The 27,809-nt window shown below is 40.1% G+C and overlaps 1 protein-coding gene, 1 long non-coding RNA gene and 1 pseudogene across 5 annotated transcripts in view; all 3 read left to right on the forward strand.

The window, feature by feature from the left end:
• The first annotated feature begins 2,457 nt into the window (after positions 1-2,457).
• Positions 2,458-4,346, forward strand: LOC147606217 (uncharacterized; annotated as a pseudogene).
• Positions 4,347-5,004: 658 nt separating this feature from the next.
• LOC147606218 (uncharacterized) lies at positions 5,005-6,595 on the forward strand. Its single transcript, XR_015265067.1, has 2 exons — positions 5,005-6,116; positions 6,262-6,595. It is a non-coding gene; the product is annotated as an uncharacterized LOC147606218 (long non-coding RNA).
• A 14,782-nt stretch (positions 6,596-21,377) lies between these two features.
• LOC147606219 (uncharacterized) overlaps positions 21,378-27,809 on the forward strand; it is a 48,060-nt gene continuing 41,628 nt past the window's right edge. For 2 of the 4 annotated variants that reach the window (XM_086792689.1, XM_086792691.1), the window contains exons 1-2: positions 21,378-21,687; positions 22,360-22,404. In XM_086792689.1, coding sequence (XP_086648815.1) covers positions 21,521-21,687; positions 22,360-22,404 — 212 coding nt within the window. In that variant the 5' untranslated portion in view covers positions 21,378-21,520. The other 2 variants (XR_015265080.1, XM_086792696.1) reach the window with 2 other exon arrangements.

Here is a 27,809-nt window from a genome sequence, read left to right on the forward strand (position 1 = left end):
AGTTTCATTAAAAGATTATTTTCACAGCTGAATCTGTGAAAAAGGCAATTTCATATTGGGTGTGTAAGTGGTGTGACTATCTTGAAGTTTGCATGAAGCGTTGGCTAGGGGGGCCTAGGAACTCTTTTCCCTGGTACCTGGGACAAAACATAACCAGATTCCTACTCTAATAGAATCCTTTTTAAGTTATGTAGATCCATTAGACAGGGCTACCCTGTTGCACCATTGTTGTTTGCTATAGAAGCAGCTGATGCTCTTGGATGGCTGGTTTAGAATGCTATAGAAGAAGGAAATATGCAGGGTATCTTTATGTCGAATGTCGGGCAACAATTTGTTGATGATACGAATGGGCTCATACACAATGATGCAATCTCTATTGATACATTTTGGGAATGTCTGCAGGTTTTCCACCTAGCCTCAAGGTCAATTATTAACCATTCCAAAACTGGGATAAAAACATGTAAAGAGCCTCCTCAATGGTGGCTATTGGACCAAGGATGCATGATTCTCCAGGAAGGGTAGATATATTGATATGGGATTCGCAGTGTCTATGCATCAAAGATGGATTTGGATTCTTAATAAAATTCAAAAAAAAAATCAGTAAATGGTCATGCAACATAACTTGGCTGGCAGAATGGTGGTTTTAAAATTCTTGTCATGCTGGCGTCCTTTAACTCAGGATTGAAACAATTGGAGAAAATTTGTAGAAATTTTATATGGTTAGGAAATGCAGAAGAAAGTAAATTCCCAAAAGTGGCATGGAACGTATATACACAACCCAAGAATTAGGGGGGTTTGGGTCTGCCAGATATTATAGACATTGTGGACCGTATGGCAACAAAATGGATTGCTTGAAGTTTTAATATGCCATATAGTGACTGGGCAATTCTGTTGCACCACAATATGGACCAATTCAGTTTGGTAGAGTTCCCTAGATGGAAAAAGTTACCTCTAATGATGATTTTTGGTAATCCAATCACCATCAAACCTTAGGGAAGTGCACTGGCCAAATCAATATGGCAAGCATGGAATAGATGTAAACCAGAAATTATACTGCACAGGAATACTCGCAGAAAAATGCCCACATTTTACACTTGGACTCCATCTGGTTCTCTTCAGCACTATCTGACAATATCTATGCAGAACAATATAAGCATGCATTTAAGCTCAAGAAAAAGGGCATACAGATCTGAGAAGATATATGGAACAATTATGAACGCATATGACTTACTGAACAAGAGCTCAAACATATCTTCAAAGACATTCTCCTGATTCAAAGCAGAATGCAGTTATGGCCTGATGATAGAAAGACTCAAATACAACTCAGGGGGCCCTTTACCCACAAAGTTTTTGTGTGGAAAACCAAAGGAAAACTATTGCCAATCTTGCTCCTTCCTCCACGAGGACCACCTTTGCATTACAAGTTGAATAGTAGATGGAACATCCTCTGGGACAGTAAACAGTGCGGCCTCAAATTAAAAAATATGTGGTCGCCTTTCATCTCGCCAAAAAAATCATGCTTGCTTTGCCGGTTTCCCATAAAGCTCTGTGGACAAACTTGAGAGCTCAATGCTTTGGATACGGTAATGGAGAATGCCCAAGATGTCACGCAACATTGGAAACAATAGAACATCTATTTCGAGGGTGTGCCCATAACATAGAAGCCATTAAGTTTTTAAATCAATGCATAAGCCCCATTTAGAACTAGCAATTGTCATGGCAAGAACTCCTCCTGGGACAACCAATCAAATGCTCTATTGTTCTCTAGAATGTCATTCATGCTGAATATCCTTGGGCAATTTGGATACATAGAAATAACTATTTTTTAAAGAATGTACAAAGCAATATGGTGCATGGACTGAGATTTGAACTACATGTGCAAATGAACACGTTGCATAGAGAGAGTCTAAAGGCATGTGAAGCGCAGTACACGAAGAATGCAACAGAAGAGACTCTATAGATAATCAAGCTAAAGAGGACTCAGAAACTTTTAGGGAAATTCAATATGAAAGGAAATTTCGGGATGGCCTGGTGTGGCGGATGAAGAAGTCGAGCTCCTGATCAAAGATTTAGAGTTGTAGAAATACATACTGAGCCTTACTAAGATGAGAAATACATTAGCCTAAAGGGTTAGCTTAAGATAGAAACAAGCCTTGATGTAGACCCGAACTAGACCCTAAGGTCTAATTTTTTCATTTTGTCATCTTCATATTTATCTTAATATATTTACAGTTTCTCCAAAAAAAACAAATTCTTCCATGAATGAGGTCTAGCGAAAGAGCGCCATGAACAAGAGAGAGATTATTGAGCAGAGGACTACAGCGGCTAGGTGGTTGAAGGAGGTGGGAGGTGCAGGTGCGGCCAAGTGAGGGGCATGGTTGTGGTTATGACCTTCGTGGGCAACAAAAAGGGGGGACCAAGCTCGGGCCCCATCTAGCGCTAATGGAGGCCAAGCTTGCCCCCCCTTTTTTAGCCATGCCATGGATAGAGAGAGTGCATGCTGTCGATTCTGTTGGTTTTGTTGCTCTTGTTTACACAGGAGCCCACTTTCAAAACTGTGAGATATTGGGGTTCAAGCTATGCTCTCAAAGAATTCACCCCTTTTATTTATAGCCCCAATGCAATCACCCTTCTTATAACACCAAAACTACCTCCACGCTCGACCCTTGCTCCAACACTACTTTCACCTGGACCTCCTATGTGGACTTATTCACCATCTCCAATGGCCTCCAGGTGGTAATTCATATCTTTTAAAGATGCATTAATCAAATCTTAAATCATTTTCAAATAGTTTAATCAACCTCAACCATTTGTAAATGTTTTTTTATATGGATTGATTTTTGATGGGTTGGAATTTTTCTGTCCTTTTCAGCGGTGGCCAATCAGAAGCTCTATTATTACCAATGGCTCTGATTTCTACACCAAGGAAGTGTCTCATCTTTCTCTTAATGAATCGCTAATCACTAGGGTTGGATGCCCTAATCTTTGGTGAGAGACGGATCAGAGAACCATCCTAGCCTCCATCTCTCTAATGGATCTAGTTTTGCTCAACACAACAGTCCAAAGATACATGTAATGTAAGCTGAACTTATAACCCATATGCCAATTTTATTTCATCAATTTTAGCTGCTGTTCTTTTTCCACCACCCATTTTTGTGGTTTATCCATCGTTAATCCATGGTGCCACTTTAATTCGATCAGTTTTCATTTGTTTTCTTTCTACCCATTTCCATTATCAATGTATTTCTATTGTATTTTGATAAATCATCAACGGACACCCGATTCTTTTGATCTAATAATTTTTTTGTCTCTTTTTTTAATGAAAAATGCAGCCAATTTGGACAAGGCATTGAATGATTGTGTATTCTTGATGCCTGATGGGACAACATCGAATGTGACTGAGCCCGTCCAGATATATATGAGGCCTTTAGAGACATGGTACAACTCTATGGTTCTAATCCACATGTGTTGGACATACAATTCATGGCCAATGAGACCCTTACAAGCTCACATGTGCAACTTATCCAAGTGATGGACAACAAACAAGCCCTTGGCATGCAAGTCAATTGGACTAAATATGTTGAAAAGTGTAGCCCAATCTAATGTGATGTCATGAAGGAAGCCTCTCTTCAATCTAAGTTCTTCTCAACTTTAGCTCAAATAGGTGGTTTTGGTGCCCTTATGTTGCTTGTTATCGGGAAGATCATGTGGCCGTCCCTCCGTTCTCTATGTGGCTGGGAGACCTAGCGAGGTGCACCTCATCAAAGCTGTCGGTCGACATTTGAGGACAACATATGGTGGAGCTCAAGCTTAGCTACTTTCTGCTCATCGTTAGGTTTTCGACAAGTGAATGTGTATGGATTTGTGTACTCCCTGAGCGAGTAAAGCCTTGATTTCTAGCTTGCTATAAGCAAAATTGCTGGCTATTGAAAAACCCAGAGTCCAAGCCCAATGAAGGGACATGTTCAATGTGCTCTACCATGAGGTTCTAGAAAGATTGATGCATGTACTTTTGGATGGACATTCTTTGGAGTGCTAGCTCATGGCTCCAACACTTTACAAAGCCCTTCTTGTATAAACTATCATGCAAGTGCTAGCACTTGGTTATTTATTTCGATGTTAGAGTGATTGTGCTCAGCTTTAAAGTTGAAATTATTACTTGGCTTTTAGCATTGTTGAATTTAAGTCCCTTTCAAGCCTACAAATTCAAGTCTACACATTGAACCTAGTAGTGCCACCTTGCCTTATCTAGGATCCTACACTCATTTTAATATCTTGCTAAAAGTCTCTCTTTGTGTGTAGAACATGTAATTTGTACTTGGCTCTGTATCATAAGTATTTAACACCTTTCTTTTATACGTAGGTATCCCTTCTCTATATCATAAGTATCCCTTCTCTGTCTCTCTAAATTATCCCTTCTCTTAATCCATTGCTCCTTGATTTGCTAGCATGTTGCCATCATCATCATCATCATCATCATCATCATCATTACTTTATTTATTTATTTTGCTATTAAGAAAAGACATTCAACAACATGCCAACAAGTAATGAGTCCTCTTCAGCCCCTCTTCGATCTCCCAACAGGGACCTGCATCCCAAGCCCTGGCGTGCTAATCTTTTCAACTATGGTGGTGTTGTTGGATGGATTAACAGCCAAACTACAGGCTTTTGCAAGAAGACCACAAGAGGTAAATCTTCACCGTCGTTTTATTGAATTGCCCATTATATTAAAAAAAAATTCAATTGTTTCTGGTTTTGATTGATTTCGCATCACTTGATCATTTTTTATTGATTTCTAATGGGCTGAACAACTTACTAGGTTCAAACCTTTGCTAGCATGTTCAAACTTATTGTATAGTACCACTACTGGAGTATACATACTGTATACTACCACTACTACATCTAGAGTGGTAGTATACATATTGTATACAACCACTACTGTAGTATATATACAGTGTATACTACCACTGCTAGATCTACATTGTATTTAACACCTTTCTTTTACATAGGTATCCCTTCTCTATCTCTGTATCATAATTATCCCTTCTCTGTATATCCACCATTACTCCTTGATTTGCTGGCCTATTGCCATTATCATCACCATCATTATTTTTTATTTTGCTATTAAGCAAAGACATTCAACAGCATGCCAAGTAATGAGTCCTCTTCAGCCCCTCTTAGATCTTTGAGGAGGAACCTGCATCGCAAGCTCCGGCCTGCTAATCTTTTCAATTGTGGTGGTGTTGTTGGATGGATTAACAGCCAAACTGCATGCTTCTACGAAGACTACCAATGGTAAATCTTCACCCTCGTTTTTATTAAATTGCCCGATATATTCAAAAAAATTTAACTGTTTTTGGTTTTGATTTGACTTCGCATCACACGTTTGATCATTTTTCTTCAAATTTATCATCTCTCTTGTTTTTCTTGGGGCCATTCCTTTTCATCACAACTGTACAAATTTCGCCCATTTCCTCTCTGCACTAGGGTTCCAAATGACCAGTTTTGCCAGCTATTTTTGCATCTCAATTTTTCTTTTTGGTTTAATTTTTGTTGATTGTTTCTGCTATACCATTCAATCCTGTTGTTGTCCACAATTGAATTATGTGTCCAATTATTTTATTTGCTGATTAAACAATTAAATCTTATTATTATCATGTTTTGAAATCGACAAATTAAGTTGATTTTGTGCACCAAAGAGCTAATCATTTGTTTTACTGAAACAGTCAATCCTGTATTTTGTTTTTCAAATCAAGATTACTTGGGTGATTGAACAAGTAATTCCGTTTTTTGGGCGGTGGAAAATCAGACCCAAGCAGTTCCAACATCCACAATCGAGGGTTGTCACGCGTTTCCTCTTCATAGTAACGGTGTGCATGCTCTTGATTCTATTGGTTTTGCTGCTCTTGTTTACACAGGAGACCACTTTCAGAACTGTGAGATACTGGGGGCCAAGCTATGCTCTCAAAGAATTCACCCCTTTTATCCATAGCCCCAATTCGACCTAGGACCCTTCTTATAACACCAAAACAGCCTCCACCCTCTGCCCTTGCTCCAACTCTGCTTTCATGTAGACCTCCTATGTGGACTTCTTCACGATCTCCAATGGCCTCTAGGTGCTAATTCATATATTTTAAAGATGCATTAATCAAATCTTAAATCATTTTCAAATAGTTTAATCAACCTCAACCATCAGCAAATATTTTTTTAATTATATGGACTGATTTTTGATGGGTTGGAATTTTTATGTCCTCTTCATAGGCCAATCAGAAGCTCTGTTATTACCAATGGCTCTTATTTCTACACCAAGGAAGTGTCTCATCTTGCTTTTAACAAATTGCTAATCTCATTGGATGTCCTAATCTTGTCAACTCCGTAGTGTGAGAGACGGATCAGAGAACCATCCTAACCTCCATCTCTCTGATGGATCCAGTTTTGCTCAACACAACAGTCCAAAGAGAGAGAGATGCAATGTAATGACACCTCCCTCCCTTCTAGTTATTAGGTTTTCGTCGATGGCCTCCCTTCTTTTGTCCTTTGCATGCAAAGAAGCATAAGCCCATACTTTCATAACATGATGTATCTTTTGTCCTTAGCTAAGCCTCGTCTAATGAAAGCAATGTAATGACACCTCCCTCCCTTCTAGTTATTAGGTTTTCATCGATGGCGCATTTAGCATTGCAATAATTTTTGATATAGTAACCTAATCTAATTAATATAAGTGTTAGTTTTTCTAATCTAATTAATATAAGTGTTAGTTTTTATCAAATTTGTGATGATTTAGAGTTAATGTTTGAACTTTGATTTTTTTTAAACATAAGTCTGTGAACTTTTTTTTCATCATGTTGGATGAGAGGTAGTTGAACAAAATCAAAACAATCCATGTCTATGTATCTCTGTTATGTATGCAAGGAAATGCACTCTTATAATGTGAGTTGGGCTTTATGGTAGGTGAACATGCTAGTCTCTATTAAGTAGACATTTTTATGTCCTAGATACCAACTAAAAAGCTTGCTAAATATTTTTTCTTGGTGAAGGATAATAGCACTATCCTTATGTGAGTCATGTTACCCTGTGCTTTTTATGAGATGTTATGTCTTCTAAAAAAAGCTCGATATTGTTCAATGTATGCTTCAAAGTATCCAGGACACCCAATTGAACAAAGTTTATTGAGTCATATGGAAGCACATATAAGATCACACCCTCATACATGGTCAACGTCTTGCCCTCATCCCATAGGAAAACCTTTTTGTGCTCCCAAGATTTACGAATGTAGATGTTAATTTCCAATGAAGATAATGACATAGCCTCCATTAAAGGTTCTATGGGATCAGTTTGTTTAGGAACTTGAATTGTAGGACCTTCTAAAGACACATCCTCAAGTTGCAAAAATATCTTAGGCTACATCGAATAGAACTCCATGTAGCATCACTCAGTTTCTATGTATCCATAGTAGGGAATGGTAGGAGCACATCCTTAACACAATCTTCCACTATTACTGATACATTGCCTACACCAATCTTGGTCCCACTCTACAATAGCAATTTGGGTCTCTGACAGACACATAACCAATGGTGTCGTGGCTAGACTTTGATGATATGGCCATAGAGCCATATCTTATCAAAACAAGACATGGTTAAAGAGCCAAATAAAGCTTTTAAGATATGTCCTTGGGGAGATATCTTAAAAGCTTATCAAAAGAAGACATGGTTAAAGAGCCAAATAAAGCTTTTAAGATATGTCCTTGGGGACATATCTTATCAAATGAGGATATGGCCCTATAGCCATATTTAACCACATGAAGACATGATTATAGAGCGATATTCACCCATAGCCATATTTGATCACATGAAGACATGGTTACAGAACCATATTCTCCAGTGGCTCTTTGAAGATATGGCACTAGGGCCATATCTTTTCAAGCAAAGATATGGCTCTAGAGTCATATCTATTCAAATGAAGATATGGCGTAAGTGCCATCCTAAATTACAATTTTAAAGTTACGACCCTAAAGCCATAGAGAGGTTTTGGCACTTGAGTCATGGCTCTTTGAGGAAGACTTATCCCCTAGGAGAGCCATAGAGACAATTTGGACCTAGAGCCATATCTTATTAAATGAAGAAATTGTTTCATCAGTGGTGGCTAGACTTTGAAGATATGGCCCTAGAACCATATCTTATCAAAATAAGACACGGTTAAAGAGCCAAATAAAACTTTTAAGATATGGCCCTAGGGCCATATATTATCAAATGATCACATGAAGACATGGTTACAAAGCCATATTCACCTAGTGGCTCTTTGAAAATATGGCCCATATCTTTTCAAACAAAGATATGGCTCTACAGCCATATCTATTCAAATGAATATATGGCTTAAGTGAGATCTTAAATTACAATTCTAAAGTTATGTCCCTAAAGCTATAGAGAGAGGTCTTGGCCCTTGATTCATGGCTCTTTGAGGGAAACTTGGCCCTTGGATAACCATCATATCGTATCAAATGAAGAAACGGTTTAACCAATGGCTAGACATTGAAGATACGGCCCTAAAGCCATATCTTATCAAATGAAGGCATGGTTAAAGAGCCAAATAAATCTTTGAATATACATACTTAGGGACCATATGAGATTCTTATGTCCACAAGGCCTTAATAGCCTTTATATACACGCCCACAAGGCCTATTAGGCCACTTTCCCTTGAGACCCTAATATGGCCATGTGGCCACAAGGGTGTTGTTGAAGAAGCCCTATAGACTCAATGTGGCTATAGGGCCACAAGGCTTCTATGGCCCGAAGGCTCTTATGGCTATAAGGCCATAATGGCCTTTTATTCTTGCCCACAAGGCCTCATGGGCCACAAGGCTCTTATGTGGCCATAAGGCCATAAATCCTTTCTATTCTTGCCCACAAGGCCCAAGCTCTTAGAGTTTACAAATGAATACAAAATATATCTACAATCTCTTGAAGATTCTAATTAAAGAAATCAAATGAGAGAAGAAAACGTTTCTAGTCTTGTGAGTAGATCTACAATCTCAAATGGCTCTAGAGTTTACAAATGAATGTAGAATAGATCTACAGTCTCTTGAAGATGCTAATTAAAAAAATCAAATGAGATAAGAAAATGTTTCTAGTCTTGTGAATATATCTACAATCTCTTAAAGATGCCACAATAGGACCCTACTAGATTTACAAAAAACTCTAGAGCCATTTCTCCATTGACATGTCTATGGGGGTTATAAATCTGCTCTGCGAGCTTTTTTTAGAATTCAATAAAAATATTGAGATTTTTTGATAAGCTGCAAAAAATTCAAGGCTTTGAGCATTGATCTATTAATTAGAAGTTTTGTTATTCTAGCTATTATAGTCTCTATATGTCAAAGCATCCATTGAAACATTCTGCACACTTAGTAAACAGTCTGTTAAGTAAGATAGTATCACGGTGGGTATTGAATGACATTTGATAAAGCATCTAGCTCCACTATGCATGATATTAAGAGTATCAGCTTAGTTAAGTTGCCTATTAATCAGTGTGCGTTGTTGGATGGGAGCCCATTGCAATGATATGTGCCCTTAGAGCCTATATATGTTGTTGATGGAGAAGAAGATTCTGATGTTGGCTAGGGATATTCCACCTTTAAATAAAATAAGGTACACTTTTGTTAGCAACAAGAAGACCAAGGAGAAACTGCATCATGCCTCATATTATAGAGTGACGCTAGAATCAGTGCAAAAAGTATCCACAATTGATTGTTGTAGTAGTGAATGTTACCGATTTTCTGATCATGATATGCTAATGAAAGTACATAAGGAGTTTTGGGGACAATCCTTGGAATCTTGTACAAATTATGTGTATGCCATGTTATCTATAGCATGGCATCGCGATGTAGCTTAAAAGGTCCATTATAACTCTAGGTTGAACGATATGGCAGTATGTTGTAGGGCATGGTATGAGATGCATTAAATCCCAAAAACATCATTTTATCTTTACAAGGAGCATTTTGTGGGTGGTGTGCAACAATATGTCCTTGGAAACACAAGGATTACAAGGAGAAGCCTTGACCATATAGATATGGCAAGATCATTAATCAAGGATTTTGTGGACAACAACTGCAAGCGCATGCCTAACAAAAGTAAAACTATGTTGGATGGTTCAAGGGAGATCAATTGGTGATAGCAGAAACATATAAGTAGGTGCACATCTTAAATGAGGTTAACAGGATGCTTGACCAGTTGGGTGTTATGAGGGAAAGTTATCCAAGTCTTCATTTGGGAGGGTTTGGGATACAAATTATCAGCATGTGGCCGTAAACCAAGTCTAGTGAGTTCTCTAAGTGCACCCTATGTAGTGTAATCAAGGCTAGACTAGAAGCCACAAAGTGTACTAGAGTGTAAGAAGATCATGGAAAGACAACACCACATGGTGTAGCAACAAAGTTGTAGAAACTTATACTATGCATGGTGTAGTTACTCATAAAAAATGGAACCACAAAAATATGTGTGCATCATTCATGACAACATGCAAGATGGATCAAAAGAAGACAGATCTCTCTAGATTATGAATGAGTCCAAAGGATATACTGCAAGAGCATGGAAACTACATGTGTGATTAAATAGAATGATGACTCAATGGTCATGGTGTTGAGAAACATAGACCAAGGCTAGGCTTAAGCTAAGGTGGATTAAAGCAAATGCTAAACATGATTAAGATAACATGAGAAAGAGTAAAGAATAACTAAAAAGAGATGAACAAGAAATGCAACCAAATGGACTTACTTGATATTGCTTGAGATGAATTGATTGTGTTTACATTGCTTGAAGGTGCCCCTTTTATATGAGGTGGCTACTAAGTTTCTTGAGAGCCCATGTGGGATAAATTAGCTTTGATGATGTGGCAACTTGCTAGATGACCTTGTACCTTACTCACTCCCAACCTCTTCCTTGTGTGTACTTTGGCACCACATTTCTCGACACCCCCCCTTGGTGCCAAATCTTTGGACTACTCATCAAGGTGGTTGGATGTTGGTTACAAAATGTTATTTTGACTTCTTCTTTTTTAACTTTATACATTCCCCTATGTGCTATGAGAGAAACTTTGGTTCATGTGCTACTTTAGCACTTCCCCCCTTGATGGTGACTTGACCTATCTTTGAGGCCTAGAGGTCATCTCTAAGGCTGAAGTCCACCCCTTGTGATAGAGACTTGACCTATCTTTGAGGTCTAGAGGTCTCTTCTAAGAGTAGGGTAATAAATTTTTGGCTATTTCTTCTACCTTGGCTACATCATCGGTGCCAGAGGATAGTTACAAAAGCACTTTTTATAGGAAGTAGGATTTTTTACAATAATTTTTTTGTAAAGAATTGGGTAGTGATTGGTAGCCTCTTTGTTGCTTCGTGCTTTTTTGCATCTCTTTCATTTTTCTCCTTGAATTCTTTTCTCTTTTTTTCATTTCAATATTTCCCTCTTCATTGTGCCTTTAGTTCTTTTTCATACACACTGATGAGACATTATGTCATGCAGCGGGTGATCTCACCATAAGCTTCTTAAGTCTCTATGGCAGTGTCTAGGACCCAAAAAATGCAAACACAAATGAAATATTTTTACGAGAAGGTCTTAGCCTGTATGGCTAGTGTCTAATCCCAATGCAAAACATGGAAATAAAATATGTGTCACTAGCACATGCAATATGCATGCAGATTACACTTATTTTAATGTAAGAAAATGTGTGATTACAAATGGAGTACATGGGCACCAAAGTGTGTCATCTTCTTCCTTCTTCTCTTCCATGATGCAACCTTGGCTTGCAGCATATTTTCCATTTTATGTGAACCACAAAGAAAAGAAAAGATGCGACCTTATCTACGCCACACAAGTTTGCCTGCTAGGAGATGATGACTGCAGGTTATGGTTATCTTCCTTCTTTTTCCAGAGTTCCTCAGCGCTTTACTTGTGGAAGCCGGCAAGCATCTCTACTCCAAGATTAGAGCCTTCTTGCTTGTAAGGGAGCTCATGCGTGGCCTTGAGACCACAGATGTTTTTACAAAGGTAGAGCCTTAGCTAGAGCACTTCTAGGAGCGACCACAACACCAAGGAAGCCGTTACCTGTAGTGCTGCTTGCGCGCTGATTTGGCGATGCGGACGACTGCTACATTTCACAAATGACAATCGCAATGTTGTTGTGTTGCTAATGTTGGCTAGACTCTCACTACCCTTTCTTCTCTGTGCGCAGTTTTGTTGTGCAGAGTCTTGTGTTAATTGGCTACCGTAACCGGCTGCATTTCATGACTATGCGTATGGTGGTCTGCCCCACTTTTGCTTGGCCACTTAGATCACTTATGATTGTGATGAACTGCCTTGCTCACAAGATGATGCTAATGCACATCTATGTGGCTAATGCCTTTGGCTTATTGTATGAAGCTTGTGCCTTTGGCTTGTTGACGTATTTCTTGTGACCTGCTCTGATGAATTAGCACATATTCTGCTTCTTCCCTTCTTCTGAGCTGTTGATGTGATGAGCAGCAAGATCCTCTACTTACCTCTCTCTCTCTTTCTCTCTCTCTCTCTCTCTCTCTCTCTCTCTATATATATATATCTCTCTCTCTATCTCTATATCCTCTACTTACCCCTCTCTCTCTCTCTATCTCTATCTCTATCTCTATCTCTATCTCTATCTCCTTGCTTACCCTAATGCTTAAGTGCAAGACTTATCATGTTTTCATGACCATCCATCTCCTTTCTTGTGTAGAAGTCCTTCTTTTTGAGACCACTTTGCAAGTATATAAGAGAGATCTAATGCAACCTATCAACCTAGACTAATGCAATTTTTATCTATTCACCTTGCCAAGTCTAGCCGGCTCGACTCTGATACCATGTTGAGAAACATGGACCAAGGCTAGGCTTAAGCTAAGGTGGATTAAAGAAAATGCTAAACATGATTAAGACAACATGAGTAAGAGTAAAGAATAACTAAAAAGAGATGAACAAGAAATGTAACCAAATGATATTGCTTGAGATGATTTGATTGTGTTTACATTGCTTGAAGGTGCCCCTTTTAGATGAGGTGGCTACTAAGTTGGTTGAGAGCTCATGTGGGATAAATTAGCTTTGATGATGCGGCAACTTGCTAGATGACCTTGTACCTTGCTCACTCCCAACCTCTTCCTTGTGCACTTTGGCACCACATTTCTCAACACATGGGGAGGGTCATCATGGGCACTTTCTCCTTAATGTTTTATGGCCATCTGACCCGAATCTCATAATTGGTTCCCTTGCATTTTGCTTACATAACTTGGAGAGGATGAACAGACATGGTCTTGGAGATCTAGGTATTGATGGGTTTCAAAGGAGCAATGTTTCACTTCTTCATACGTTGAACTCAAGGGTTTCTCTAGACTACCATTACACTTGTGATGGTAAAGAGCCTATCACCAAATCATGTCTTGAGCCCTCAAACAATGACCCTGGATATATGGCCATAGTTCTTAGGTCCTCAGATGGGCATTCAACTATCTCACATGTAGTCGAAGAGCGTCCTTCATCCACACAAGCCACCCCTTCAAATGGAGATGGTAGTGTTGTCTCTTAATTCCACAAATTGCCAGAGAACTTGCTACTATAGTTGGATAACTATGCTTAAGAGAACAAAAATTGGTATTTGTTTGTATACCTCTCTGCAAGGGGTGTTTTCAAATCAATTCATTTGGGATTCTTAATGGTGGGGCACACACATAAGGACATCAATGCAATGTTTAGTACGGTTTCAGAGAGATTGAGAACTAGCAATGCATTTACTTTGCCATACTTGATGGATACATTAAGAAATTGTTCACATCATCCTCTCCATCACCATTTTTGCTCACACAAGTTCCAGAATTCAAGATTCACTTGTTGCAGGGCACTCAAGGCCGCTATAATTTTGTTTTTTTATGCGAGACACCACACTAATCATGTAGTATAAAATGCATCCAAAATTTCCTAATTGGATGCCTAGAAAAGGAGGTATTGAATTATGGAAAAAGGATAGTGAGGGTCTCTACCACTAGGTTGTCCGAATATTTTGCCTATGGCTAAGTATATGAAGGACCACACACAAGTCATAAAAGAAATAAGTGCATATATAAAGTTTTGGGAGAGGGCGTGCAATGGTGCAAATGACCCAATGTATCATCATCTTGTGACAGATTATTGAAAAAACTTAATTCAAGAACTTGGGAAGCCAAATGTGTTAGAGGTAGGATTGCACATAGATTTTTTGCCAAGAACACACAAGAAACCCATCATGTTATGAATGTGGATGCTAACTTAGAGGTTGAGAAATTCTTGGGTTGTGAGAAATGGAATGACCATTATTGTGGACCTCTTAGGGAAAAACCAAGGGAGGAATTTAAACCAATGCTAGATGTCAAGAAGGGGACCTTTATCTTGGTGTGGCCATTTGATACCGTCACATATCCCATTTGGCTTAGTGTTGCCATATCAAACATTAATATGGATAGGAAATATCCCAACTTTAAGAATATCCCAACTTTAAGAAGGTCTTAATATAATATTGCGCACCTTGTGTAAATAAAAAGGGCATGAGTGAAAAAGAAGCCTATGCTGATTGTTGCAAGAAAAAGTTTTGGGTGGAAAACGAGTCAGATCCAAAGGTATGGCTATTAGTTGACTCAATTCTATGGTCGTGGGTCTCAAAAGCACAAAATTCACACAAAAAGATAAAGCTACCTCTTGCCTTCGAGAGAGCGTGAGATGGTTTACAAGTGGAAACGAGTGATAAACGACAGTGACAATGATGACCATGCAAATTTGCTAGTATGGTTTTTCTTATCGTCGTAAACACACATCTCATAAGTTGCATTTTTAAAGACGTATTCTCATATATAAAGAATTGTATGATTAATGTCATATATTCTTACAGGACAAATGTGAAACCCAATAATATGGCTTCATGGCAATATCAACATTGTGGAGAATCGCATGATCAACATCCATTAAACTGTGTTTATTAACACCACCCTTTTCTACAACTTATCAGCCTCTTTGGAAAAACATGGCTTCAAGGCCATATCAACATTACATACTACCCATTTATACAATGTGTCAACCTTACTAGCAAGGAATGTCTCTATAACCATATCTTCAAAGCCAAAGATTTATATGACTCATCAATTTCAAGATTCCCAAAGTACGGGATTTTTTCCATTTTATCTAATATTGAGTTAAATGGAAAATAAGAGAGTACAAGTGGTGGCTTTATTCATAAAGCTTTATTCATAAAGCTTCATGCATTAAGTATATAACTTTATATGATTCATGCAAGAGCTCCCACCTTTATGCTTTAATGCATGAAGCTTTATGCTTTGATGCGTAAAGCTTTATTCATAGCTTTATGTTAATACTAGCTTTCTACACAGGCATTGCTTAGATTCTCAAATGCACTAGTACAAAAGCTTGCCAGGAGATTCACTTACATGCATCGTGGTGGTCGCATCTTCTTCGATCTACTTGTCTCCTCTGCAACCTCCTTCCCATGACCGAAAGTATCAAACTAGTTGTCGACATCTCACCAACACGCTCTCGAATGATAACCGGTACCTCCCTTTACCTAGTGATTGGTCTCCATTGACAAGATTTGATAAAATCTTGAATCTAATCAACCGTGATAGAGGCTATGGAGGCCATGGAATCCTCCAAAAACATCCCCCCCCCATGAAGCCTGCATTGACTAGGATCTCTGCCTACGAGTAGGATCAATAAAGTGGCAATTAACTGGATCCATGCAAGCTAGTTGTAATGCCAAGCTATGTGTGAATGCAGCTACACTAGGTATGTAGGAATACCAAGTAGGTGTGTAGCTACAAGGTGTGGAGAAGCAGGTGGGAGATATATACAACTACAGGTGCTCAAGATCTACAAGGAAAGGTAGGAGAGAAAATGAAAATTTGTAGTACAGGTAGGGAAAAATATGTCAAGATAATAGATGGTCATTGTTATTAGCGACATAATAATGGCGACACTTGTAGTGACATAATTTGTGTAACTATTATAAGCGAAACCTGAAGCCTTTTTTAAAAACCTCTTTAAAAGATGGATTTTTTTATCAAAAAGTGTCGCTAGGGGTGTAACATAGTGACACCCATAACGAGGTAGGAATACCAAGTAGGTGTGTGGCTATAAAGTGTGGAGAAGTAGGTGGGAGATATACACAACTACAGGTGCTCAAGAGCTACAAGGAAAGGTAGGAGAGAATGAAATTTTGAAGTACAGGTAGGGAAAATTATGTCAAGATAATAGATGGTCATTGTGTCACTTATTAGTGAGCGACATAATAATAGCGACACTTGTAGCAACATATTTGTGTCACTATAAGCGACACCTGAAGCCTTTTTTAAAAACCTCTTTAAAAGATGGGTTTTTAATCAGAAAGTGTCGCTAGGGGTGTAACATAGTGACACCCATAACTATGTCGTTTACAATGGTGTTGCTATGCCCCCCTAATGTTATAGTGGTTACATCCTATATATGGCCAATCATAGCATCTGCCGACATGCTAACAAATAAGCCTAGCACATCACTTTATTGCCTTTCTCATGCTAAACCTTAAAGATGTGTGCCTTTGAGGAGTGACATTTTCTTTCAAAAGCTCCGACTTCTTCTCGTCACCTAAAATAAACTTCCAATATCTTTTCCCATGAGGAAGTTTCTCATCCTAAAATTCCATTCTTGGAAGTTGTTCTTATCCAACTTCTCGCTCAATAGACTGTTAGACATGATTATCCATAGTAACTTACCAAGCGAGCTTCTACACTTACAACAAACCTGTAATCTCCAACATAGTCAGTCATCTCTATGGTACTCTAAACTTGTTATACTACAACTATATGTGGACCAGCCATATAAAATACAGATGCAAACAACTCAAAAATCTCATATTCTCTTCACATAATGTCTTGTAACTAATTTTTTGTCAATGACTATGAAGTGAACCAAAAATTGAGCATACACAATCAAAATCAATAGAAATTTGACACTTCCACACACAAAGTGCTACATGAAACTTGTAGGAGCCAAATCCAAATTCTAATATCATTGCGGTTCTATGAGCCATCACCATATAATATGATGCCCCTTTTCTTCATCGTATACAGGTACCTCAAGATGTGACAATGCACCTTACTATTGTGTGCTTGTGTGATGCTATGACTAGTCGCTAATAGCTTTGCTTCCAAATCAAAGGGAAAGAGATACCCTTAACCATGTACCACTTCTTTTTCTTACCTGTTCCTTATCTCTTGAGCTCTTCACATGAACCAAGACTCTACACGAGTAGAATGCAAGGGAGAGGGTGAGCTTGAGCTCCCTGTAAGCACACACACACACACGAGGAGATAAGCATACAAAAGAGATGGATGGCTGAATTTTCTTCTATTATCTTCTCTTCTCTATAACCATAACATAAAGATAAGAGTACATACTATAAGGGAAAGTACTCTCCTACTAAAAGATATAAGATCTCCATAGTGTGAACCGACTACATGAGTTGGTACTATTACCGTGCCTAACTCTAGTGAACCAAAGTGGTTGTCATGCGCAGCCTGTAAACTATTAGTGGCATATCATCACCCATGATATCACCAACCATGCTAGTGGCATAAGTGTGGAGTTTTCATCATTTTAGTCTTGATATCTTAGCCAAAAAGGGTTCTATTACAAGGGAATGTTTATGTGTATTGCTTAGTGTCAAAAATGACTTATATACAAGTGACTAGTTTTCACACTATGCCAACCAAAGTTAAAAACCATTATTACTTATCTTAAGTAGTATGTACACGACGTCCTTATACTTTCCTTATTTACATTCAAGGTAATCTGGGGGAGAGGGAGAGCTTGAGTTCCTTGCACGCAAATACACACACATAAGAGAGGGCAAGACACAAGAGAGAGACGGATGGCTAAACTTCCTTCTATCTTCTTCTCTTCTCTTTATCCATAAAACTAAAGAGATAAGAGTACATACTATTTGGGAAAGTACTCTCCTACTATAACATACAATGGTTGGTGGTCTATAGTGTGAGCCTCACTGTATGAGCTAGTGCTATATCTATGCCATACTCTAGTAATCCAAATGTGTTATCACGTAGCTTGTCATCCACTAGAGCGGCATGCCAATCATAATCTCACTAACCATGCCAATGGCATAAGTGTGGAAGCTGTCACCCAGGCAGGTTATCAATATTCATAGCACTAGTTGAGCTTGATATCTAAACACTCCCAATATACTCCAAGGAAGAAACTAAACCTATGGAGATTCTTTGTACCAAGTGCCTTCATGAAGATGTTAGCCACCTGATCTTCTATGCTGACATATATCAAATACACATCACCTACTAGAACCTATGGAGATTCTTTGTACCAAGTGCCTTCATGAAGATGTCAGCCACCTGTGATCTTCTATGCTGACATATACCAAATACACATCACCTGCTAGAACCTATAAAGATTCTTTGTACCAAGTGCCTTCATGAAGATGTCAGCCACCTAATCTTCTATGCTAACATATACCAAATACATATACCCTACTGGAACCTTCTCCCTCACAAAAGCGATAATGTATCTTAATGTGCTTCCATATACTAGGTTACTAGCTATCTCTATGCTACTCATGTTGTCACAATAAATGATAATGCTCATATGCACGGGCTCACCCATATCACCACGTAGCTTTTGAAACCAAGCTAACTCACAAGCTGCCATAGAAGCGCCCTTGTACTCTATCTTTATACTTGACAAGGTAAATGTTGAATGTTTCTTACTTCTCCAACTCATAGGAGCACTCCTAAATAAAAACATAAAGCCACTGGTAGATTTCATATTTGCGACACTACGAACCCAATCAACATGTGTACCCATGTAGTTGTATCTCTGTGCCAACCTTATAGAGAAGTCCGTAATCAACTATGGACTTTATGTACCTAAGAATTTGTCTAGCCACATCCAAGTGTGGCTTCCTAGGGGCCTACATAAACTAACTCACAAGTCCAATATAGTACAGCTTAAATCTGGCCTAGTAATGGTCATGTAGATCAAGCACCTACACTACAGGCTTATATATAGTGGGGCCTTCCAAAAGCTCACCTATATTGAAAAGCTTTGTGTTATGCTCCAATGGCACTAAAATAGGATTATAACTTGTTATACTATACTTGGACAACATGTCGTGCAAATCCATAGAGCTTAATACATTTACATGAGAGCTCATGCATTTTCTAAAAAAGTACTTCCATAGCACCCAAGGGTATGACATTAAAAAAAAGAGTATTGGGTTTCGAGCTTAATGTAAGAGTGTATGGCGAGGGACAATAGAGGCCACACAAAATAGATGGAAGACCTACACATCAAAGAAACATGAGTTATATAAAAAAACTTATGTATAAGAGAGCTTATGAGAGCTCTCATGCATAAATCATGAGAGGTTATGTTATATACACAGAGAGCTCTCTTTATGCATAGCTAATGAGAGCTATGCATAAGCTCTCTTTATGCACATCTAATGAGCGCTGTGCATAAAAGGGTGCTATATAGGAGCTCTCATAAAGAGAGCTCTCTATGTGTATAAATAACCTTTCATGAGAGGTTATACATAAAAGAGAGCTCATGAGAGCTCTCTTTTATGCATAGCTCATGCATAAAAGAGCTCTCTTTTTACTTTATGCATGCAATATACTCTATACATGCCCAACCAAAGGGATGGAATATTATAATTTATGCATGCAATATACTCTATGCATGCCCAACCAAAGGGATGGAGTATTATACTTTATGCACCGAGTATAAAGGACAAAGCTCATGCATAAAGCATTGGAGAAACGTGTGCACACCTAAACCCTAGACATAAAATAATAAAAACCATAAAACCAATAACATAAGCATTGCATTTAGGGTTGGAGCTTACCTTAAGAGCCAGCTAAAGAGAGTAATGCCCTAAAGATACTTTACATTAACACAAAACCAAACATACAAAAAATGAATATTAAATCAATAGAGAAAGGGATTGGAGAAGAACATAGAAAATACAAACATTTTGATTGAAAACATAGAAGAGAGGAGACACATATCTTGTGTTTGAGAGCACTATGCTTGTGGAAGAGCACACTATGCTTGTGGAGAGCACCATGCTTGTGGAAGAGCACACTATATGCTTGTGAAAGAGAGCACTATGCCTGTGGAAGAGCGAGGAAGGAAGAAGATGAATGAGATAAAGGAAGAGCAAGGTAGATAAGTGCAACATGTCGTGACCAAGGATAGGAGAATCTAAAATTTTTCCCAATCAACGCAGCTATTTGTGCCGCATAGATATCTATACACACGGTTGTTCACACGGCACAGCTGTGCTAATAGCCGCACGTATAACCGCGTGTACAGGGTACGAAATAGCCACATCACAGTTAATGCCACCGTTATCACTACTTGCACCACTCTCTCACTACATTCTCTCACTATTTCACATCTATACCTTTTGCGGCCATGCCTTCATTTGCTTGTAGTGATAGATGAGTTACATGCATGGCGTTCATGTAGTACATGATGGATCATTTTGCCAGTTGTTATGGGGACGAATTTATATTTCTAAACTTCATGCTTGAGTACATTTAGTATGCCATCTTTGTAGTTAATTGAATTTTCTTTATGGTGGCCACATTACGTTTTGCTAGATATTTTCTTTTATTTTGGATTCTTTATATATGTACTTTAGTCTTATTACGACATACTCTAACATGTGTTGATCACACCGTTTCTTATTCATCCTTTGTAATATGAAGAAATAAAAGAAAGAGAGGATTGCAAGGAAGGGACATGCATGATTGTTAAGTTTGTTGGGCACATACCAATTAGCCACCATAAGGATTAATGAAACAGTACTTATTACTAGGGTCCTACCATATCAAATGTTCAAATCTTGCTTATGATTAAGCATATATACCTTCCAATTCCTTGGTGGGCATGTAGCACCACACATGCACCACCCAAAAAATAACTTTATAAAAGTTATTACTGTAGAGAAACATGTTTGTGTGTCCTTGCACAATGCATAGGGAAGCTTCTGGCCTCTACACGTGTTTATGTGTCCTTGCACAATGCATAGGTTAGCTTCTAGCCTCTACAAGTGTTTGTGTGTCCTTCTGGCCTCCATAGTACAAGCAACTATAATAGAATTCTAAGGCCCATGATTTGTTTAACACAAGTGGCCATCTTAAAGAGAAGATGCTCACCTTTTTGTGGTGGGTGCTATATATATATATATATATATATATATATATATATATATATATATATATATATATATATATTGATGGGAGCCACATTTGTTGGAGATGGTCGTGACATTCAAGTGTCTCATTTTGGACTTATCGTGTATGTTAGGGTCATTTTTGACTTGGGGATTGAGCAAGGCCATGGATATTATCTGATGAAGTAGTGCTATGTGGACAAGGTGATGCACAGTCCATGTTGGATTACTTTGGTGGTCCATGCACACTCTTCCAAGGGAAGACACGAAAGAATGTCGTGAGCCAATGGAGAGAAGCTCAGACTCGAAGATGGTGGGATGTCGCTATGACTCTGGTCGGTGTGTTTTGGCAAAGCTACTTGCAATTGATTGGTATGGTTGTGAAAGGGTCATTTCATGGTCTGTTATGTAAGTAACAACGCCCTATTTTCAACATTTTGATGCTCTTGTTTCATGTCGAATTAACATTACGTATGCTTGATAATTTGGTGTGCATGATAATTTAAGATACTGACATGCACCGAATAAATGCTATACTTGCATACAATGTGGTCCAAAATGATTTGTGTAGAGCTCCTAAGTAGCAAGATCTATGGAATAATGAGGTAAGTTGTGGCATAGCTGGTTCTGTGAGGACTGCTTGCAAATGATGTTTATAGATGTGAATGTGCTTATTTCATAGTTTGTTATGTAAGTTAACAATGCCTTGTTTTCAACATTTTGTGTTAAAATTAAGGCGCTCTTGTGTATATTTGAATAAGAGTTAGGTATGTTAAATAATCTGATATGCATGACAATAAGCTTAAATGTAATTGGTATGCATGATAATCTGGTATGACAATTGGGCTTTTGCTATGTTTATAAATAGGTGGGCTAGTAGTAGAACAGGTGGTGCATGAAAAGGATCCGATCGAGGTTATGTTTTGTAGACAACCTAGAATGTGGGCACTGGGGAGTGAGCATATGTTTTCAAGAGTGATCACAGTACTTGTTCCCATGATGCAGGATCTTAATTTCATGGTGGAGATTCTTAAGGTCTTGCAAAGTTTGTAGTAATCAATTTGTATTTTATGTGAATAGGTACAATGCACCCCGGATGACAACTCGTCATCTCGAATATCTATGGTGAGCTTTTAATGCTGCACACTCCCCTGCCTGGCTAGCCTCTCAGGACATTTGAGAATGCAAAATATACCAGTTTCTAGAACTTCTACATCACCACATGTTCAGAACATTCGCAATTTTAAAACCTTCTAACATCTTCTCCTTGATTGGTGTATCCCACTTAAACAGCGTTCCATAAGATCACTTCCAGGGACAGATCCTCCATTTGCATCTGTTGAAAGTAGCTCTACAGTTCTTCAGGCACGCCCTTGTTCAGCATACCTAGCAAGGCCATGACATCTCAAGCTAGCAGATCATCAAACACTTCCTATGCGTGTACTATGAAGCCATATTTGCCATACATATCAACCAGAGCATTGCCAACAGAAGGGTGTTGTTAAAGGCCTTTCGTCACAATGTTGGCATGCATTTCATGGCCCCTATTGATGGTCTTCCCGTCTTCGCCTCCCCCCCCCTCCCGGATCTGTGCAGCCCGTCTTTCTGTGTGCCGACCACAACACCCCTCTTCCTTTGTGCCTTTTCGCCTTCCTTCTCTCCCAAGCCCCCTCCACCTTCCTCTTTGCTGCTGCCCCTGCCCCCCTTGTGTTTCTTGACTCCCTGCTCCTCATCCCATCTCTTGTGCACCCAATGTGTGCCCGCTGCCTCCTTAGAGTTTGCTATTGCGCTGTTGGAATGGGAGCGGAAATGGGACAAACACCGGAGAGAAATGAAACGCAGAAGTGCTGAGAGAGAAGTGATTTATAAACTCTGCTATATACACTGTATATCTGGTACAATATGGTGTGGGGGGCAAGAGGGTATATATACAAGAAGGGGCTGCCGGTTGGCCAGTGTAAAACAGGGCCGACAGCCCCTGAATAGGCCCGCGACTGGATAATATCCAGTCGGTCAGCATAAGAGCCAAGTCGGCTGGCCCATGACCAGCACCACCTGGTCGGCCAACAAAAACGGGCCCTCTTGGCTAGCAAGCTACTACAGCCGACCAGGGAAAAAACTACTCCACCCTCACGTGGAGCAAAACTGGGAAAATCTGGACAATGAGGAAAAATGGAGAAACTCCTACACGGGCGGGCACACCCACAACATTGGCCCTCACTCCCTACAGTGTAATATGGTACAGATAGGAGATGATTGCTAACACCCCCTCAGCTCTTGGATGTGGAACCAACCGAAGTGAGTTGGAGTGGTGACGGAGCATCTGTTGAGGTAGAGGCTTTGTGAAGAGGTCCACCGTATTGTCCTCTGTCAAACAAAAGATAAGCAAGATGTCACCATCCAAAATCTTCTCATGAACAAAGTGATATTGTATCTCTATGTGCTTGGGCTGGGCGTGGAAGACCGGGTTCAGAGCAATATCCATACAGCTCTGGTTGTTGCACTGGATGACCGTGGGTTCCTTCAATGGAAACCCAATCTCACCAAGTAACCTCCGCAGCCACACCACCTCACAAGCAGCCCGATACTCTACCTCAATAGAAGACAAGGCAATAGTTGGCTGCCTCTTGCTGTTCCAAGAAATCGCTCTTGAGCCAAGGGTAAAGCCGTATCCTGAAGTAGATCTCCTCATGTCTGGATCTCCTCCCCAATGAGAGTCACTCCAACCGCGGAGATTGACTCGGTCCTTAGTTCCTCCTCTAGTGTTATAGAAGAGTCCAAGATCCTTTGTACGCTGCAGATACCGCAAGATCCATAATTCTGCATCCCAATGAGTCTTCAAAGGTGTTTGCATAAATGAGCTCAACAGCCCCATTGGAAAACTCAAGTCCAATCTAGTGTTTAGTAACCAAATCAATGAACCGACAAGCTTTCGATACAAGAAGGCATCAACCTGCTCACAAGGATCATCTGTAGTTAAGTTTGGTATTCGGGTCCATTGGAGATGAAATAGGCTTGTAGTTCTCCATCCCAAATTCAGCAACTCATGAACATACTGTTGCTGAGAAACAAAGAACCCCGTGTCTGCCAAAGCTCCAATCCCAAAAAGAAATGGAGTAAGCCTAAATCCGACGTCTCAAAGTCCTCTGATGACAAGGCAACTTTCGTCACAGCTATGTGCTCCACATGACCGCCAGTGAGAATAAGATCGTCCACATAGAGGATAATCAAGGTGACCATACCACGTTCTCGAAAGAGATACAAGTTCGGATCTGAAATTGATCTCTGGAAATCCTCTCTAAGAAAGAATCAATCTTCTGGTTTCAAGCCCTGGGAGCCTGTTTAAGACCATACAAGGCCTTCCGTAACCTATAAACCATACCTTTTGATTCTGGAACCTCAAAGCCTGGAGTTTGTTCAACATACACTTCCTCCTGCAAGTCACCATTCAGGAACATAGATTTCACATCCATCTGATACAGCGGCCACTATTGAGAAGAGGCAAGGGCAAGAACTGTCCGAATCGTGGTCATCCTAGCTGTCGGTGCAAAAGTGTCCTTGTAGTCGATGCCAGGCCGCTGAGCATAGCCCTTAGCCACAAGTCTGTCCACGGACCCATTGGATGTATACTTGGTCTTGTAAATCCACTTGACACCAATGACTGATCGTTTTGATGGCCTCGGAACCAACTCCCAAGTTCTATATGGCTTCAAGTTCCACTTGCATGACTTTCCTCCAAGTCTCCTGGGAAAGAGCTTCCTTAACTGAAGTAGGCTCTTTGTCCCGAATGATACGAGACATCAATGCATAGTTTACCTGTAAAGGCTCCTTTGACTAACTTTATCACGAATGCAAGTATTGCAATGTCCCTGCTTGTTGCCAACATCTGGCAAGCTATCCACCATCTGGTCCCGAAAAGCCTGGCGCAGCGCGTTCACATTCAAGTGGCCAAAACGAGAATGCCACAAATCACTGAGTTGAGTACCTGTAAGAGAAGAGAGTACTGAGAGTTTGTAAATCCCATTCTTCACTCTGCCTTCCCAAATAACCTGGCCTGTTGCTTTGTCCCGGAAAGCAACAAAATGCTCATCAAACTCCACCCGCATGCCATTCTTGCAAACCTCATGCATTGACAAAAGATGAAAGCCAAGAGATGGGACAAAAAGAACCTGGGAGGAATGATTTTCCCCTTTGCCATCGGGAATGATCTCCAACCTACTGTCACTGTGAATTGGGATAGTGGACTTGTCACCAATAAGGATGTGACTTGCTTGCCTTTGAAGATCCTGTAACAACACTCGGGAAGGAGTCGTGTGCCTGGGGGTGCCACTGTCTAGAATCCACTTTTGAGTATCCCCAACGGTGAGAACAAGCGCTTTCCTACTCCAAGAAGAACAAGCTCTAGTGTCCATAATCTCCGAGTGCACAAAAGCTAGAGTCCTCATGGTTGCAGCTGAGGAATCTGCACCTTTCTGGGCACTCCGCTGAGGACATGACCCTTGTGGCCACAATGGTTACAGGTCCGCTCGGCCTTCAAGGCATCACGATCCGAGTCGGGCTCCTGCGCAGAAGACTTCGCATGTGAAGACTTCCCTTTGTTCTTGTATTTGTTGTTGTTGTGGCCTTTCAACCATTGGCCAATCAAAGACTCAGAACCTTCACCTTGTGGAGGGTTCAGAAACCGCTCTTCCTGGTCCAAAACAATCAGCACAAGCTCCTTCCATGTAATGGTGCTGAGCCTCCCACCGGTGATTAAGAAAGAATAGAAAGCTGAGTACTGAGGGGATAGATGAGACAACAAAGTGATGGCCATGTCCTCTGATGATATCTCTTTCCCAGTCTGAAGAACCCTGAAGAGCTTGGAGTTTGTTGATGTGCTCTCACATTGTTGAAGACTTTGCAGGATTCATCACTCGCATCTACACTTCCAAGGAAATTCTCTTCATGGGTGATACTCAATTGTACAAAGAAGCCAAGTGCTGCCAAATCCCTCGAGCCAACGTCATGTGTTTGATATAATTGATCACTTGGAGTATGCAATTAAGGAAAATGAAAGAACGCACATGGGCATTGACACGATCCCACAATTGTGCCTGGGCCTCCCGCTCTTTCTTGGTGGATAGTGAAAACTCCTCCTCCAACTCTGGCCTTGGAACTCAAACCACAATGAAATCAACCAAATCATAAGACTCCAAGTTGAGACGTCAAGCTCAACATGAGCTGATACTCACGAGGCGCCTGCATGACTGTTCGACATATATATCACTGGCGGGTTTGGTAGCTGGTACCAACATATCTTCGCAAGAGATTCTACAGCTGGACTACACTGACTAGTCCACATCTACCCACTCCTCTTAGTGTGTTTACATTATGGACCGCTTGTATATACTCTATTATATGCGTTAGTAGTCACTTTATCTTCTTGGTAGACCTCTTTTTGTTGTGTGAAGAAGGAGAAGAATTTTCAATCTCTCACCTTGTGTGCTCTCTTCTAGGGTTTGTGTGAGTGTGTGTGTGCTTGCAAGAGCTCAAGCTCTCTTCTCTCCTATATCTTTTCATGGTATCAGAGTTTGGTTCATGCTAAGGGCTGAGCGGCAAGCAAGAGAAGCACAGGAAGCGGTACGAGGGTAAGAGATTTATCTACTCTTCCCCCTTTGTGTTCGCTACTACACCCTTGTCGGGAGCTCTTCGGGAGACACTGGCAAACGAACTCCGATTGAGGAGCTTTCTTCGTGGAAGCAAGGCTACAAGGCAACTTTATCTTCCGTTGGGTATCATTTTTTTGGGCCGAAAACACGTTTCGGGCGCATTTGGACCTCCGTTTTTTAGTTCGCAGGCGTTCACCAGCACTGCGGGTAAGTTTTATTCTCTGTAGAACTTTGTTTTTGGAACTGATTCTCTGTAGAACTCTGTTTTTGGAACTGCAGGAAGGGTGATTGGTTGTGTAGACACTGTGTGTGCTGCAAAGAGGTCTCAAAGTTGCCATTGGGTGTATGTACGTAAAGTTGAAAAGATGCAGGGGAGAGGAGAGCTTGAGCTCTTGCAAGCACACACACACACTCACAAAACCCTAAAAGAGAACACACAAGGTGAAAGGCTGAAAATCTTCTTCTTCACACAACACTCAACACACCATATACAAAGATAAGAGTACACACCATATGAAAAGGTACTCAATCAAATACATACTAGGGTTCTCTATAGTGTGAACCCAACTAAATGAGCTGGCGCTATAACTATGCCAGTCTCTAGAATGGCTGTCACACAGCCTGTCATCCCACTGGCCGGATATCACCCATGATCTCACCAACCATGCCAGTGGTGTAAGTGTGGGGCCTATTCCCCAGGCGGGTCATCAGTTTCCACCGCCTCACTAGATGAGCTTGATATCTCAACACTCCCCCTCGAGCTCAACTCCATCTCATGTACACCAAGCGAAGCCCTGAATCTGCGGAGCTTCTTTGTACCCAATGCTTTGGTGAAGATGTCAGCGACCTGATCTTGTGTGCTGACATAAACAAGGTCAACGT

The sequence above is a fragment of the Cibotium barometz genome, chromosome 58 (assembly GCF_041138505.1).
Source record: "Cibotium barometz isolate CiBa-2024 chromosome 58, ASM4113850v1, whole genome shotgun sequence".
Classification (NCBI taxonomy): domain Eukaryota; kingdom Viridiplantae; phylum Streptophyta; class Polypodiopsida; order Cyatheales; family Cibotiaceae; genus Cibotium; species Cibotium barometz.